Source organism: Citrus clementina, unplaced genomic scaffold (assembly GCF_000493195.1).
Source record: "Citrus clementina cultivar Clemenules unplaced genomic scaffold, Citrus_clementina_v1.0 scaffold_8, whole genome shotgun sequence".
Classification (NCBI taxonomy): domain Eukaryota; kingdom Viridiplantae; phylum Streptophyta; class Magnoliopsida; order Sapindales; family Rutaceae; genus Citrus; species Citrus x clementina.
The window spans coordinates 20519774-20538557 of record NW_006262022.1 but is presented as its reverse complement, the minus strand read 5'-3'; the positions used below and the strand labels follow the sequence as shown (position 1 = coordinate 20538557).

At 30.2% G+C, this 18784-nt stretch overlaps 2 protein-coding genes across 2 annotated transcripts; one reads left to right on the top strand and one right to left on the bottom strand.

Moving 5' to 3' along the window:
• Nucleotides 1–151: 151 nt before the first annotated feature.
• LOC18035651 (GABA transporter 1) lies at nucleotides 152–4340 on the bottom strand. Its single transcript, XM_006424289.2, has 7 exons — nucleotides 4164–4340; nucleotides 2686–2916; nucleotides 1663–1760; nucleotides 1320–1506; nucleotides 1095–1225; nucleotides 787–1020; nucleotides 152–706 (listed from the first exon to the last, which is right to left on the bottom strand). Exons 1-7 carry the CDS (start codon nucleotides 4285–4287, stop codon nucleotides 320–322), a joined length of 1392 nt encoding a protein of 463 aa, XP_006424352.1. The 5' UTR covers nucleotides 4288–4340; the 3' UTR covers nucleotides 152–319.
• A 4664-nt stretch (nucleotides 4341–9004) lies between these two features.
• LOC18035065 (GDSL esterase/lipase At5g63170) lies at nucleotides 9005–11243 on the top strand. Its single transcript, XM_024179900.1, is given in 6 exon segments — nucleotides 9005–9231; nucleotides 9957–10039; nucleotides 10042–10079; nucleotides 10208–10441; nucleotides 10623–10878; nucleotides 11050–11243. Coding segments are annotated over 6 exon segments (1032 nt in total).
• The last annotated feature ends 7541 nt before the right edge of the window (nucleotides 11244–18784 follow it).

The window sequence follows — 18784 nt, the reverse complement described above, 5'->3', positions numbered from 1 at the left end:
TTTGACAGTGGATTTTACCCTTTGCTGTTGCTGCTAATAAAAAGGATGTTCATCTTGTTTTTGCGACATTTGCTTGATGTAAAAGCATATTATGTTTTTTGTTATTTCATTTTAAATAATTCAGACTGCAATAAGCTGATGCATTGTTTTGATTGAGATGATATCGAATTGCTGCTGCCCTTTTTTACTTGATGGATTTGCTGTTGCTATATATTGAGGAATCTCACTATCTCAGAACTGTTGTTTAGGTACACATGTATATATGTAGAATGGTTGGCTCATAATGTATTAATGAGAGCCAATGGCCAGCTCGGCCTGATCAATGATCAACATTAGCAAACAACTGATAATTTTTGGCATCGAGGCCCATTTGTCTCACTGCTGCAATAGCTGCTATGACTCCAATTGCTGAGAAAACAACTGCAATGCTGAGATTCAACCAAAATATGGGGCTCGATTTCGATGGTTTGAATGTCAAGTTGAAGAAAACCACGGGCAAGATGAAGTCCAGTGGAATGAAACCAAAAGCACCAAGGACTGAATTTATGTCTCCAAAGAATGGAAGCATTGCTGCTACAAATGTGGCAATGATTACGGATAGTGACCGAGAAATGATCCTGGGGATCACATTTCGGAGAGAAAATTCTTTACTCAGTGGATCCGCAAAGGTTTTTTCAAGCACTTCATTTGTTGGCTGCAAGTAAACCTGTAAGAAACAAAACAGGTGGGTTTTGATCATTTTCCCTTCAAAGATGTTTACGCAAATGTTCATTGACTAATTCTTACCGCAGCAATAGCTGATTGTTGTAAAATGACCAAGAAATTGGTCGTGAAAATAAACCATTTTGGTACCAAAGGCTTTCCACCATCCAAAAAGTTGCCAAGAATGAGGCCTCCAGATTGGTTGCCAAATGCCCAATACCCAGAAATTGCAACACTGAAGAAAGTTACACCAAGCACTGCGTAGCAAAAACATAGTCCCTTGAACATCTTCCCCTTTACTGGTGGTGCAATTGTTGCCTGCAACAAGGATAATTTTACGCATAAGTTACATTGCCTCCGCAAATATGGGGCTCCATTTCGATGGCTCATACCTGAATTTCAGGAATGATACCATTTCCAAATGTTGTGGCAATGATACCAATGGCATTGAACATCCCGAAAACACGACTTTCGTTGTCACCACGAATGGAATAATCTTTGTTTGGCCCCTTTGAAGAATTTCCTGAGAAAAAAAAAATACATCAGTTGTAAGTTTACAATTTAAATTTGAATTATCTACATGATGCAATGTGTTTGTAATTTAGCAAAGTTCTTACCAACATAAATGGAGCCGGCAGTGGCACAGGCACTGTATGTGAGGCAAAGAGCCAAAGCTATCATGTTGATGTGCCTCAGTGAGTGAAATGATGGGATTTGAGCTAAGATCAAAATTAGACATCCGAATATGATCACAAATTCATACAACTTCATGGTACCGTCTGGGTGTGAGAGTAAGTAAATAGCCTGCCAAAAAACAAAGATTTTAATTAAAATCTCGATTTAAATAAACCTGAAACATTATACCTATAACTTGTTTGCCGAAAAATGGTTTGTAGTAAGTTATTTTGTTTTCTGTAACATAACAAAATTCTATGTGAAATTTGTATAATTTTACTGAACCTTCATGCATTGTCCTCCCAGAAGAACGCCTCCAACAACAGCACCATAGCAAACCATGAACTGGATTGGACCCACATAATATCGGCCCCAATTTGGCCCTGCAAATCCATTTTTATTAAATTAATCGGCATTTTGGATTCTTTAAGTACTACGACAAAGGTTCACACATACATAATCAGTGGCGGAACCAAAATTTTGATTCAACAGGACAAAATGAAGAAATTAAAGGAGGCCAAAATAAAAAAATAAAAAAAAAAGAGTAGGTAAACTATGCCACTGAAACGTAAATTTTTCAAAGAATTGCGCTAAATTTCAATTAAAAGTTAAGACCTTTATTTTATTTCTTTTTTTTTCCCCCTCAAAATCTAAGGGTCCCCGGGCCCTTCAGACAACAACATTGATCCACTTGGCCACCACCATGATAAATATTACCCAAAATATTGACTGGTCTACTCCTGCCTTTTATTTTCAAACCGGCAATCAATAACGAGTTTGGCAATGGCTCATACAATTGCCAGCGCACACAATAACGTATGGTGTATGCAAACGATGCATAGCTAATCATTTAATTTCGTGACAAGCATTTAGTATCGGCAAGACCGTATCTGTGCATCCACTTGAATTTGTTAGGACAGTTGCCTACTTGCTACATTTACTGTGAAAATGACAAGGCTTGCAAAATTTGAATTGTGCAATAAAGAATAGGACATCTAGTTAATTTGATTTTCACTCGCTATTTAATCAACTTAATAAATATTGTCCCCACGGACAATTTTAAGTGTTTTCTGGTGCACAACTTTGATATTCAGTGCATGTTAGGACAGTTTGATCATATATATCACACATATTATGAAGCATAATTGAACGTGATGTGATTATGCAACATTTTGGAGATGAAGATGAAACTACGAATCAATTAAACAGTACTACTATGTAGTTGATCAACCATAATGGTAGTTATGTTCTCCACTACATCATTACCCTTAAATGAATTGAAATTGGCAATTATAGTATAGAACTTACCCAAGATGTCATGAGCCATGTCTCTAAAGCGAAGATGGCGATGACCCGACTGAGCATGGTGTTCGAGAACAAGAGAGATTGAATTGTAAGAATAGAAAGTTACCAGAGCTGCAATGGCGAGACACAAAATTCCGGTTTCCCAACCGAGAAAAGTGAAAGCATACGGGAGACTAAGGAGAGGTGGACACACTATTGAATTTGTCAAGTGATACCCACAGTGTAGCCATGATCCTACATTAAGTTTTAGCAATATATTTATAGTTAACAAGTAAATATAAGATATATTGAGGGGGAAGTTAGTAATCACTCAAATAAGAAGGGGGATGTGGGAGATTTTTCTATATTCTATTCCAAGTGAAATGGTATCTCTCCTTACGTGCAAATTATGAAATTTATGATCATTCAATAAATAGATAATACCTCGGTGCTTGAAATATAATGAATATTGAGATGTTATTTAAAGCCATACACTCTCTACTTTATTTTATATTGGTCAATGGAATCAAAAGATTACGCAACTGTGAATTATTTATCTACTCGTATTTTATTTTATTTTATGTTTCTTTTGCCCTTTATGTTATCTTATGTTTTGAATTTCTACAGTTTAATCAGCAAAAGAATCAACTTAATTAGTGTATTCAACACACGGAAATGTCAACGTTTACGCACGAAAAACAATTAATAAAATTGCTTAAATGGTTAGATTAGTTGGGAGCCGGCTGCACTCGCAGCATATATATATATATAGAGAGAGAGAGAGAGAGAGAGAGAGTAGTGTTAGGTGTGATGTTTGCAAAAAAAAATTATATGCGGAATAAAGTTAAAAGATTAAAAAGTACCAACTCTAATATACTAAAAAAAAAAAAGGAAGTGCATTGAAATTCATATTTTTCTTGTATTTTAAATCTGTTCGTTTTAATTTTATGGTATATATATAAAGTAATTATACAAATTCTTTTGGTATAATATATATTTGTTCATTTGAAATGCGGATTTGAACTAGGCAGGTTTCTGGTTAAAATATCTAATTTAAATTCACGGTGGAGAACGACTATATGACAAAACAGTTGAAATAAAGATTAATTGAAATAATTGATGAGGACGGATATTTTTGGTTGTGTATCATTGTACGTATTAATCATTTTCAAACTTTAACGAATTTTGCGCTACCTAGAAATTAGGAAAAATTGGGTTTAAAAAACAGGGAACATCACTGTTGAAACATAAGATACATGTGGATCAAAACAAAAGAAAGATTTTGACGGTGATGATGATAATCATGTCAAAAGTTTTTTCGTTGTATATTATTGCTTAATAAGGAGGAAAAAGAGAAGATGATGAAATATGCATAAACAGAACACAAACAGAAACACACACGAGATCATTTTGATAGTGTATAAATGAAGAAAAAAGATCTATAGAATAAATTAAAGAGTATTAATTTTACATATGTAGGGTTCATATGCTAATGTTATTACCTTTCGATTTAAGAACAAAGAGGGCACCAGCATCAAGTTCTTTTTGAGCTTCATCTTGATGATGAATCTTTGCAATATCTTTTCCCCCATCAACTGCTACTGAACTTGGACTCACTGTGCTCATCTCTCTACCTCTATTTTATTTCTTCTCCCTTCGTCTCTCTCTCTCTCTCTCTCTCTCTCTCTCTCTCTCTCTCTAAATAGAAACATCAAACAAGAAAAATAAAAGATGGATTTGAATTGCTATTTAATAACTAGTTGTCCAATTTAGTGCCCATTCTTTTGATGACGGTGATGTCCATTCTTTTGACTCTTTTCAAAGAAATCATTATTAGGGAAAGTAGTCCATAATGCCCCTAACCATTTTTCATTGGTTTCTGGTCTTTTCATTAATTCTTACACATCGACGACATGCATCTTTAAGCTCAAATAATAGAACAAAATTGTCTCTTCCAACAGCTGTTACAAGCAGCTAAAGATTTTATGATCATACGTATTAATAATCGTATACAAGTAAAATTTAATTATTTTTATTCAATAACTATTATTTACTATTATTGTAAGGAAAAATGTAAACATGCGAGCACTTATAAGACCATGAAAGTATATTATCTCAGTAAGAAGCTTAATAAGTCAATTAAGTACAGCTAAATAAGAGCATAAAAGCACGTCTATTAGACCATGAAAGCATGTGAGTATAAGAGCATGAAACCATAAAAGCATGCTCGCTTAGTAGGAAACTAAAAAAGTCAACTAAGCATAACTACATAAAAGTATGAGAGAATATAAACATGAGACTATGAGAGCATGCTAGCTAAACTTAAAAAGTCAACAAAGCACAATTACATAAGAGCATGTGCATGAGATTATGAGAGCACGTGGAAATGAGAGCATGTGAGCTTGAAAACACAAGAGCATGGAGTCAAATAAGCAGGACTACTGGATAACATGATTACAAAAAAAACATAGCTAAGCATGATAGAACTTAATTAGTGAAAATAAATATAAATACAAGAGAGTGCAATTGTAAAAGAGCACAATTGTGGCAGATTGGTTTAATTAAAAAAAAAAAGCCCAGATACTAAATCCAATAGGTAGGGTCCAGTAATTGGACGTGTTATCTAAGCCTTGAAGAAGAATTTAGAAGCTCATAAAGCAAAAGCATGTTTAAGAAAAAATATTCAATAGTGAAAATCAATCTTTCTGTACTTATGGATGCAGGCCCAGTGTCAAATCATATAAATTTTCTGCGTCTCATTTTTTATATCATCTCATTATTTAATTTTTTAGTTGACCAAAAATCAATATCAACATCTATCTTATAATATACTAAAAAAAAATTCAAATGATGAGAAGATTGTATTCACATTTTCAAATAATCACTAACAATTATACTATTTTAATGAAATTATCCCACAAAATTATAAGATGATACTGAGCAACAATATGATATTTTTATAATATCAAATCAACTTTTTTTTCTAATAGAAAAGTAAACCTTTTCAACACTTTAAGGTAGCATTTACTTTTTGGATTGGAGTGAGAATTCAGAGGAGAGAAAATACTAGAATTGAGAGCGTATAGTGGGAGTGAGAGAAATAAATATTTATTCATTAAATATATTTTTTATTAACTTTGTAATTAAAAATTATAATTCTTTAAATAAGGATAAAATTGTAATTTGAAACTATTTATTCCCAATCCAAGATAAAGTAAACACATAAATTGGATTCTGATTTCCATTCCATGCTTCCATTCTAGTGTAAGTAAACAATCTACTCTCACTCCCACTCTACGCTCTCAATTCTAGTATTTTCTCTCCTCTGAATTCTCACTCCAATCCAAAAAGTAAACGCTACCTCAAAGTGTTGAAAAGGTTTACTTTTCTATTAGATATAAAATAAAATATTTACTTTTCTACACTAAAATGGAAGCATGGAATGGAAATCAGAATACAATTTATGTGTTTACTTTATCTTGGATTGGGAATAAATAGTTTCAAATTATAATTTTATCCTTATTTAAATAATTATAATTTTTAATTACAAAGTTAATAAAAAATATATTTAATGAATAAATATTTTATTTTATTATATTTGTAAATTTATAATAATTATTAATATTCTTAATTATGAACATCACAATTTTTTATTAATTTTAATTTTAATATAAAATGAAACATTATTTTATTTTATTTAATATAATTATATTAAATTTATTATTATATAAAATAATAATATAATATTATTTAGTACAAAATTAATATTTTCTTAGAATAAACTATTATTATTATTAATTATTAATATTAAATAAATATAGTACTATTATTTTTAAAATAAATATAATAATATTATATTTATTAATTCTCTATTAATATAATAATATTATTTTTAAATAATTTTAACTTAGAATCAATGCAAATTATTATTTAGTTAAATATAATAATATTATTCAAATAAATATAATATTATTTTATTTTATTTTATTAATTATAAAACATTAAATTGAATTAAATTAAAAAAAAAAAAAGGTAGAAGAGGGAGAGGTGGGAGTGGATTCCCACTCCCACTCCCCACTCCAAAAATGGGTGGGGCCCACGGAGTGGGATTCCCAATCCCTCCCTAATTTAGTGAAATAAACACTGGAGTGGGAGGAATCCGCACTCCTCACTCCCACTCCAGAAAATAAACACAGCATAAATGCAGCCAGAACTACTATTGGAATTTAATCAAGCTAAATAGTAAAAATATTTCTTCTTAAAGCAAATTTAGCAAACGAATGGACATGAGCATTATAAGATCTAGGAGTGTATCGAACTTTAATTTTGAAAGTCTTTTTTTCTTTTGACCTTGGGTTTACGAAACAAGTAAAAACTTGTTTAGTCCTATATTATGAGATTAGTGCTCGTTTAGTCCTTATATTTTTAAAATACCTTAAAACATCATGCCGTTAAACTTTTGATACCCATGTCGTTACTTTTTGTTTCTTTTGACTTGCATTTACAATATTATCCCTTGACAATAATGTTTCCTTTTTTATTGGACATTATAAAAGGAAAAAATTAAATTACTAATTTAATCCTAAAATAAAATATAAACAAAAATAATGTATATTAATTCTTGTGGAAGCCACATATGTCCAAAAAATTAATATTATAAAAAATTAACATTTTTTTGGACATTTAATAAAAAAATAATATATTAACTTATCAACAGAGTGTTCCACAAAAATTAATTATTTTTTGGGGTTAAATTGATAATTTAATTTTTCTTTTTATTAATGTAAAAAAAAAAGAAACATAATTGTAAGAGGGTAATATTATAAAAGCATGCCAAAAAGAACAAAAAATAATGGAAGGGGTGTCAATAATTTAACAGTAGAGATGTTTTAAAGAAGTTTTAAATATAGGGATTAACTGGAAACTAATCTCAAAATACAAAGACTAAACAAACTTTTATCTTTTATGAAATTATCCAAAAAATTTATCTTCTATTTTTCTTTGCGTTGTTTACTAAATCAGCCACTTCTTGGCAATCTGTCTCAATGATCGAAGAAGATATTAGTGCCTCTTTTGCCACCTGTAATCCCCACTCTATGTCTTTTTCTTCTACATAACTGACATTTCTCCTTACTTGAGTCTTCCCGATACCAATTACCACCTTATCATTTGAATCTTTTATAGTAGCTTCCAAACCTGTCATTTGATCTTCAATACTGATAGCTACATCAACATTGATTTTGAATTTTTGGGAGGAGGGATCCACTTTTGTTGCTTCTCATTTCTAGCATTGACAATGTCACTTATAAAATTACATTAAAAGATCTAGGATTAAAATATTTTACAAGAATAATGTCATTCTTTATGTACCTGCAGATACTATTACTAACATACAAGCATCCAGAAATCTTCTACAATAATATATGATATTCTATTCTGATGCACGTAGATGTTGTTGGACACTTAAAAATAAGGAAATTGTCAATTTCTTTCTTACTGAAATCAATATATACAACTAATCTCCTGACGATTTTTATAGTATCCAATAACTCTTTTGACATAAAAAAATCTCTAATATAAAGGAAATGAGTGGTAAATTATTCATTTGCTTGATATTTGATCGTAGGAATATAAAATATAAATTTATTATAAAAAATTTAAAAAATAAACAAAAAGATAAGAAAAATATATTTTTTATTAATATAAAATAAATATTTTTCTTATTTTTAGTATTTAAATTTTTTATTTAAATTTCAGTTTATATGATCGGTTTAATTAAAACCTGAATATCATCTTAATTCTTAAACATTCGTATAAAAATTACCACCATTAACTAATCTGTACAAATAGTGGATTAAAACTTTGTAACTATCATATGATAGTCACGATCACAATCTGATGTGTAACGGCTATGCAATAAAGAAAAAGTAACTTATCAAAAGGGAAAAAAAATCAAAAGACCAGTAAAAGAAATTTAAAAGAAACTACGTGTGTGTGTGTGTGTGTATAATTATATAATTATCATTCAGTTCTGATGGAGATTGAGTTTGCTTTACCTAATTGGAATAAAAATAAATTTCCGAAGAATTAAGTATGGAGTTTGAAACATTAAAACGAATTAAAGTATTTAGAACCCATCGAGGACCCTCGATTGGCAATCAAGAACAAGAAAAAGCCAAAATTAAATACAAGTTTGAACAACCGTTTAGCCGAGAAACGGATTTTTAGAGGCCATGCAACATCATGTATATATGTGCATGTGTGTGTGTGTGTGTGTGTGTTTATATATAAATTTAAAAACATGTCTTCGGCTACTTATAAAATTTTGTTGCCAATTTCTATAATGGTTTTGTGGATGTGTTGCATAAAGGCATCTAGAGAGCTACAGGAAAATGAAGAAATTCCAGCACTTATGGCGTTTGGAGATTCAATCCTTGATACAGGCAACAACAACGATCTGATTTCAGTACTAAAGTGTAATTTCCCTCCATACGGAATGGATTTCATTGGTGGAAAACCTACAGGAAGATTTTGCGATGGCAAAGTTCTTACTGATTTAATAGGTATGTGATCAAAAGCTCGCCTATTTATACATGATGCTGGTATTTTCCAATTGATTGTATATACATTATCCTTATTACACTGTGACATTCATTATTTATTCATATGACATCAGTTTGTAAGAGTAGAATTATTTAATCAAATTTCAAGGTAACTTATTGAATTTTTTTTACATGGGTGAGTATAGAAGATAAGGAAAGTTAATTAATACCTAAAATTTGAATTAGAATCCTCATATAATTTGAGGTTCATGAACTTTTAAAGATTCTGAACAACATGTCTTTTAATTTTGTTCTAAAAAGATAATAAAATCACGAGGGATCATAATCCAAAAAATTTAGAGCTCTAGTTTTCTCTGAAATTTTTCATAAAACTCTCTCTAAAGAAACTATTTTCATCAAATCAAGAAGACATTTGAGTAACCGACATAAAAGTATATTTCCTAGAAACTCAAAAGCAAGCAGGGATAGGGACAGAACCATGTCGAGGCCTGGGAGGCAAAAGTAACACTAAGATATCTTTGGGGTTTTAGTGAAATTTAACCCGTTTAATGTGAATGTTATGTTTGCCCCCTCAAATTTCTAATTTTATGTTTTGGCCTTCATAATTTTATTGTTTTCATCACAGCCCTCGCCGAACCAAATTAAATCCTGGCACCAGCACTGGTGCATAAGAACGCCTCAAATAGTATTTTATCATAGTTTTTAATCTCTCTGTCTTCTCTACAGCTGAACGCTTAGAATTAAAGAGACAGTGCCGGCGTATCTAGACCCAAATCTGCAAAGTAAAGATCTCCCAACCGGCGTATGTTTTGCTTCAGTGGCTCACGATTGGACACCTTAACATCCAGTTTAACGGTGCATATAAACTTTAATCCCAGTTTATTTGTATCTTTCTTTACAATTTAATATCTCAATTGTTATGTGTCTCATTTTTGCTAAATTTTAATTTTTTTCATCGAATGTTACCAAAAAATGATGATCAGTCAGTAATATCGATGTCTGATCAATTGAAAAACTTCAAAGAGTACATAGGAAAGCTTAAAGGGGTTGTGGGAGAAGAGGGCGCAAACAAAACCATATCCAACAGCTTGTTTCTATTGTCAGCAGGGAATAACGACATTGCAATAATCTATTTAGACACTCCTTCAAGAGCTTTCCAATACGACGTTCCTACTTACACTTCTCTGTTAGTTAGCTGGACTTCCACTTTCATTAAGGTAAGAATCATGCTGTTATATATCCTTTTGTTTGCATCGACATATTGGATTCAGCATTTTACCCTCTACTCAACGTTGAAAAGACAATACCTACCTCGGTTTTCGTTGCATTGTAACTGTAGTGCGTTTAGGGTTAAGAAGTTGATATTTTCAGTACTATATTATACAAATTTCTTTGAAGGATTTATATGGACTCGGAGTACGAAAAATTGGTGTTTTGAGTACATTGCCACTGGGTTGTTTACCGATAATAAGAACTCTACATGGGGGGCCAATGAGGTTTTGTGGAGATAACGCTAACAGAGCAGCACAGTTATTCAACTCCAAGCTGTTGGCTGAGGTAAACAGTCTCAACAGCTCCCTTCCCCAAGCTAAGATTGTCTACGTTGATGTCTACAACCCTTTGCTTGATCTCATCAAGAATCCAGTGAAATCAGGTAAATCATTGTACATGTAGAGTTTGTATTTCAAGTGATAATGTGATAATCTTATAAAACCTATTAATACTTGATATGTCAGATGTCACGTCATTTACAAAATAAATAAGGTGTCATTTACATGTTGCGGCACTTCGGCGAACGCAAGTTTAACTAGCATTTATTTTGCAGGCTTCAGAGTTCCAGAGAGATCATGTTGCGGCACTGGATTATTTGAGGCAGTGATACTTTGTAACCAGCTAACTCCCTTCACATGTGATAATGTTTCAGAATTTGTATTTTGGGACTCTGCCCATCCCTCAGAAAGAGCATACAGGACCATGACCCCTCCAATTCTTCAAGATTTGAAGAAATCCTTTTCGTAAATCCTAGTTTCCAATTGCTGGCCAGTCCCAAGTTTGAGTTCTAGTAATAATTTATTTATTAGAGATTAATTATATAATTATTTAAGATTTCCTCTTGTTATTGATGATTATAAGATTTCCTCTTGTTATTGATGATTATTATAGGTACATGTATCACTTTTTAAGAAAGTAAAATTTCTCATTTAGAAATAAAAAGTAACAGAATACCAAAAATATAATCATGGCTATATCAATCTTCTCAACAAACATAGGGCTTGTTTGTTCAATGTCTAAGTTCAAATTTTATTTATTTTAGATTCTTTTTTAACATTTGTATTAATTTTGGATTCTTTTTTAACATTTGTATTTTTTTTTTTAACTTATATATGATTTTTAGTTATTCACATATGAATAGAAAAAGTAATTTTTTGTAATTTTTACCGAACCAAAAAAAAAAAAGATTTGAATGGGAAGTAAATATTATATATCCCGAAAATATCTCTATTAGATATAAAACTATAATATAAAACAAACTATAATATAAAATATCTTTATAGTATTTCCTAAACTATAAAACTTAATCTTCTTTTTTGACTTACTAAGATATATATGTCAAATAACCACATTCAAGATATTTTTTATTAATAAAAACAAATGTTGTTTATATTCAAATATTAAAAAAAGAAAAACAAATACATCTTGTTCAAACTCATTTAAACTTCCGATAAATTTATACTTAGTCAGATTTCAAACAAAAAATAAATACTACCACAATCTTGTAGCAAAATAATTAATGAAAGAAAATAAAAGTAGAGAGTAACTTATCAATAAAGAGTGCTCAGATTATTTTAATAGAGATTGATTTATTATAAAAAAAAAAAGATCGATTAATAAACATGCTAGAAAAAAAGAAGAAAATTCCAGTCTTATATAAAAAATAAAGCCCTCTTGGAAGTTCTCCCTAGCCCAATAATTTTTTTAATTATTTAATTTAATTGTAACTCAATCCCGTCTCCACTCTTTTGAGTGTTAATTCGAACTCACATACATTTTTATGAGTGAAATAAATTCTAACAGTACTTGTTTGCAAAATTATACCACCCAAACAATAATTGTTTGTAAAATTATATCACTCAAACCCAGTATAATATTGGTACGGCAAAAGCCACAACCAAACAATCCGGTAATAAAAAAGGATTTCTCTATTATGCTGAATGATTTTTTACAATATTAATATGGGATTGTTATGAACTTTTAAATTTAACTGTTTTCATCTCTACCATTCATTTAGTATAATTGATAAAATTAGTTAGTTAAAGAATAACAAGTAACCTTTAGGTAGCAAGTTAATATAGATTTTTTATTTTAATTAATTGATAAAAGAAAATTTGTATTATGTTAGGATAAAAATCCCATAATTAATAATGGGATCATTGGATATAAATATTACAATCTTGACCATTAATTTAATTTTAATGGATAAGTAATTATGTAACTAGTAATTTGTAAGTTGTGGTATTTCTTCATACTTTAAATTATTTTTGATCCAATCAATTCATAAATATTTTTTAAGTCATCAACAAAATGAAAAAAATAAATAATTTTTAAAAATTATTATGTACTATCTATAATTTTACAATTTCACATTTTTTTATTTTTACATTTAGTATTAGAAAAATATATACATCAAAATAAATGTAATTAACAGGTAATGTTATTTCAATAATACTTTATATAACGTTATTCTTTGAGGCCTTGTAATAATTTGTATTGTATGAATTCAATTATAAAATCATTAATACTTAAACAATAATGATAATAGAAGGCATAGTAATAAATTATTTGATCAATGTTTTATTAATGATACTATTGAAATACTAACTAGGCAACCCAAGAGGGGGGTGAATTGGGATTTTAAAAATTATCCTAGGCAAACCACACAACAATTTAATTTAATGCCTTAATAAATTCGAAAACAATAAATTCAATAAAAGCATAATAATAAATGAGTAGGGGAAGAGAAAGCAAACTCAAGGATTTTTACGTGGTTCGGCAATCCCCGCCTACGTCCACGCCTCCAAGCACACCGGGCTTGAGGATTCCACTAAGCAAGCCTCCAAGGCTTCAAACGCTTACAATTGACTTCCAAGGTGTCAATGAACCTTTACAACAAGAGATTATCCCCAATCTCTTAACCCAAGTGTATCCCAACACTTACAATCTTTTAACTTGATTTTACAAAAAAGATTACAAATGAATCTCTCTCACACAATGTGTTTGATCACAAGTGAAAGCTCAATGTGTGAATGAATGAGATGAATACAAAAATTTAAAGCTCAATGAAAGTTGTATTCTCTATACTTTGCTCAATGATGATCGTTGAAAAACTTCTTGTTTGAATTGGATTGAGCTTATTTATAGTTGGAGCTGAAAATCTAGCCGTTACAAACTGTCGGACAGAAAACAGTTCGCCGTTAACCATAAACGGTTAGCCGTTTCGGTTGGTCAAAGTTACCGTTGGGCCAATTTTCAAATAAACGGTTAGCCGTTTAGGCTTACCCTTTCGCCGATAATTTCCAGAGACCTACAAAACAAATTTGGTTTAACTGTTCTTACTAAACGGTTCAAGGTTAGCAAAACTGGAAATAATCGGTTAACCGTTTTCAGTAAATGGTTCACCGTTAGTTTCCAGAATCATCATTTTAACAATACTTTGCAGAACATGCTTTCTAGAAATTATCGGTTAGCCTTTTTTAAATAAACGGTTAGCCGTTTTTAAATAAACGGTTAGCCGTTTGCTACAGTGATTGCTACAGTAACCTGCACAGTGCACTATTTTCTGAAATTACAATTTGACCTCAAAATTTTACAAAACTGTACTATAACCCAAAACGTTATGAAACTTTACAAATAGGTCCAATTTTAAAAATTCAAAGTAATGCTTTGTTAATCCCAAAACTTTCTGAAATTATGTTATAGCCCAAAATGCTATGACACTTTTCAAATAAGTCCTTCACCAAAATTTCAAGCAATACTTGTTTATTTCAAAGTTTTCAAAATGTTTCAATTAAACCATAAACTTTGAAAAACAACCAATTTCATAAAATCATTTTTTCATTAAATATGAAACATTTATAATGTGAAAATAATGATTTATTTAAAAATAATAAAAACAATCAATTTCATAAAATCATTTTTCCATTAAATACAAAACATTTATAATGTGAAAATAATGATTTATTTAAAAAGAATATTAAATAATTTGAGCTTAAAAGATTAATCATTCTTAATCTTGTTTGTTATCATCAAAATCAATATTATGGAAACATATATGTTAACAATCTCCCCCTTTTTGATGATGACAAACATTTCATGTATTTAAAGAATGATTCCACAAATTGCTCCCTCTAAATATAATCTTCTTTTACAATTTGCCAATTAGCTAAATTAACATATTTAAATACATGGATTTTTCTCCCCCTCATCATCAAAAAGAAAAATTTAATTGGCAAAAAAAAAAAAAGCAAATTTTTATAAATTTGAAAACATGTATTCTTCTCCCCCTTCATAATAAAAAAAAAAACGTAAAGGAAAAGAATAAAAGTAGCAAATTTGTTACCCATGTTGTTTGAGTAGAAATTTCGACAAAATCTTCCCCTAACAACAAGCATCACCTCAAATACAAGATTGGTAATATTACTCACAAATTATTATAGATCATGATAAAAGCCAACTTCATACACAAATCATCACACCAAAATATCATGAACCATTATTCCATTAACCACCAAATCAACAACTCATAACATGAAATTTATTATATAAAACACCCATGTAATCAAATCACCATTATATCTCAAAATCATCAAAATCATCATCATAATCAAATATCAATTATCAAAACAATTACTCAAAATGCATATTATTCAAAATCATATTGTATGCTCCCCCTAAATATATGGCCAATTAAAAAATTTAACCGAAATGATTTTATCCAAAAACATATTATATTTGTCTCCCCCTTAAAAATGAACAAATTCTCAAATACACAACATGGTTAAAAAACACTTCCATATAAACTTAAACAATAATAACCAACCAACAACTCCTTCAATTCATCAAGCAACGCACATATAATCATCAAGTACCAAAATCATCAAGAAATCAAATCATTCCAAGTTTATGCCGAATTTTTGAAAATTCTTCTTCGCAAAGAGGTTTTGATTTCTTTACAAAATTGGCATGCATATTATCAAATATTCAATCTCCATAATTATCAATCACATTTTATAAATAAAGACAACTAAACTCATCAAATATCTAATGTGACATTCAATATAACAAAAAAAATCTCATATACTTAAAATTCTCGAAGTATATGTATTTCTCCCTTTTTCGATATCATTTAAAATAAGTAAGACATATTCAACAATAGATCGATAAAGTACAAAAAATGCATTCATTCACTAATCATAGATTGCATAAGATCAAAGCTTCATCAAATACAATGTAATCATCAATGCACAAACTTTATCATCAAAACTTAAGCAAAGCATAAGTACATAATGACAATGTATAAATCATCAAAATCAACATATGCCAATATATGGATCATCAAAATTAACATAACTATTAAGAAAAGCCATAATTATGAGTTAAATAACAAGTGATCAAATCCATACTTACATATATTTCTAAATGATGATCTAGTAATTACATCTTGTGATAGATATCCTAAAATTAAGTCCTTAGGGTGAGAAGAAACATACCTCCACTCTTTAGGAATGTATGAGAAAATACCTTCATTTTACTCCGCATTTATTTCTTCGTGTTGCTCCTCTTGATTTTCAAGTGGCGTGTTCTTTTGGCTATCATTTGATAATCTTCTTGTAGCTTTTCATCTACATTATTATCAACAACAACTTTCTCCGTAGAGGAAGAATTAGACTCATCAAATATAACATGTATAAATTCTTCCACAATCAAAGTTCTTTTGTTATACACTCCATAAGTTTTGCTTGTGTTTGAATAGCCAAGAAAAATACCAACATCAAATTTTGGATCAAATTTGCCAAGATTATCTTTTGTGTTCAAAATATAACATTTGCATCCAAAAACTTTGCAATAACTAATGTTGGGTTTTCTATATTTCCAAAGCACATAGAGAGTATTATTGAGATGGTGTCTAATCAATGTGGTCTTAACCATTTTTTGAATAGACCTATCCTTTCTCTCTACAACTCCATTTTGATGTGGAGTTATAGGTGATGAAAATTTATACTCAATGGCAAAATCATTACAAAAAAATCTCAAATGCATGATTTTCTAATTATCCACCATGATCACTTCTAATGCAAGAAATAACATATAACTCATCTATCATGCATATACATCACACAATCATGAAATATGTAAATATTCAAAGATTTAGAATTAAAGCATATCACTTATTTATCATGCTTAGGCATTACATAATCATTAAAAATCATGATAAGTTGACAAGCTATCATCATAAATATATAATCATGCATCATGATAAAGCACTAAATGTTAAACACAATGATAATTCCATCATGTAAACATACAAGCATACTTTCGTAAATTCATTTGTCATGATTCACTCAATATAGTAAATAGGCAAGATAAACTTATCCACTTCATGTTAATGCACTCAATGTTATGATACCAAATGAAATGTTAAATATTTACTAAGATTAAAAGACCATAACTTATAATCAATAAGGCAATAATAGTTACCAAAACAATTAAATCATTTTGCCTCATTATTTTTGCTTAGACCATGATCAAGTGATTATCCTCATAAGCTTCATCAAGGAACTCTCCACCATTCCTTGATTGTGGTACCTACAAAGAAAACATTCACGTTGTGCCCTTTGGTACCCAAATACTCTTGGGTCCTTGAGTGTTAGATTTAGTTCCTTTCGGAACCCAAATACATTTAACTCCATAATACACATTTCTTTTAATTTGACATCTATTCTTCATATGACCATTTTGATTGCAATAATGACATACAATTTGATCATTTGTGGAGGTAGCCTTAACAAAATAATTCTTATAATATTTTTGTTTCAAGTAAGGCTTATACCCAAGTCCTCCTTTATCAAACACACATTTTTGTGAATTAAGCATGTTATCCAACATCTTTTGCCCATTTGTGAATTTCAAAACAATCTCATTCAACTCATTGCTCCTTTTCTTAAGCGTTTCATTTTCATTTATTAATTCATCAACATGTGATTTCTCATGCTCATACAAAGTACTTTGTTTACATGTGAATGATGCAATTCTATCATGTAACATTTCATTATCTAATTCCAATTCTTTGATCTTTTCATTTAATGAAACATTGAATTTTTGCAAGGCATCTTTTTCATTTTTCAAGTCATTTACATGTGATTCTAGATGCTTGTGTGAAATGTTAGGTTTCTCATTTGATAATGCAACTCTATCATACAATGTTTTATTCTCTAATTCTAGGCATGTAATCTTTGCACATAGAGATTCATTTTCATTTTTGAGCTCTACCATTTTCTTTTTAAGACATGCATTCTTTTTACCAATTTTCATCCACTCATCATACAATTCTTTAAACGCATCATGTAATTCATCATAAGTAAGAAGATCATTTACCTCATCAAGTCCATCATCCGAGTCATCTCCAATTGCCATAAGTGCCAAATTCGACACTTCATGAAATTCCTCCTCGTTTGTAGTCTCCTCATACACAATTTCAAGTTTTCTCCAAATTTCATAAGCATTAGAACAATTTGAAACTTTATGAAATTCCTTTTTATCTAAGGCACAAAATAAAGCATTCATAGCCTTGGAATTTAATGACATCTTTTTCTTATCCAATTCACTTAAAACATTCTTCCTAGGAATGAATGAATCATCACAAACTATTTCCCATAGTTCATAATCTAAGGCTTGTAAAAACACTCTCATCCTAGTTTTCCAATAAGGATAGTCATTACCATCAAAGAACGGTGGTCTAATTGTGGATTGTCCTTCCCTAAAAATTGAGCCATTATGGGTTGCCATGGATCTTTAACTCTAGACGGTTAAGTCTACACAAGAGCACCTCACTCTGATACCAAATGAAATACTAACTAGGCAACCCAAGAGGGGGGTGAATTGGGATTTTAAAAATTATCCTAAGCAAATCACACAACAATTTAATCTAATGCTTTAATAAATTCGAAAACAATAAATTCAATAAAAGCACAATAATAAATGAGTAGGGGAAGAGAAAGCAAACTCAAAGATTTTTACGTGGTTCGGCAATCCCCGCCTACGTCCACGCCTCCAAGCACACCGGGCTTGAGGATTCCACTAAGCAAGCCTCCAAGGCTTCAAACGCTTACAATTGACTTCCAAGGTGTCAATGGACCTTTACAACAAGAGATTATCCCCAATCTCTTAACCCAAGTGTATCCCAACACTTACAATCTTTTAACTTGATTTTACAAAAAAGATTACAAATGAATCTCTCTCACACAATGTGTTTGATCACAAGTGAAAGCTCAATGTGTGAATGA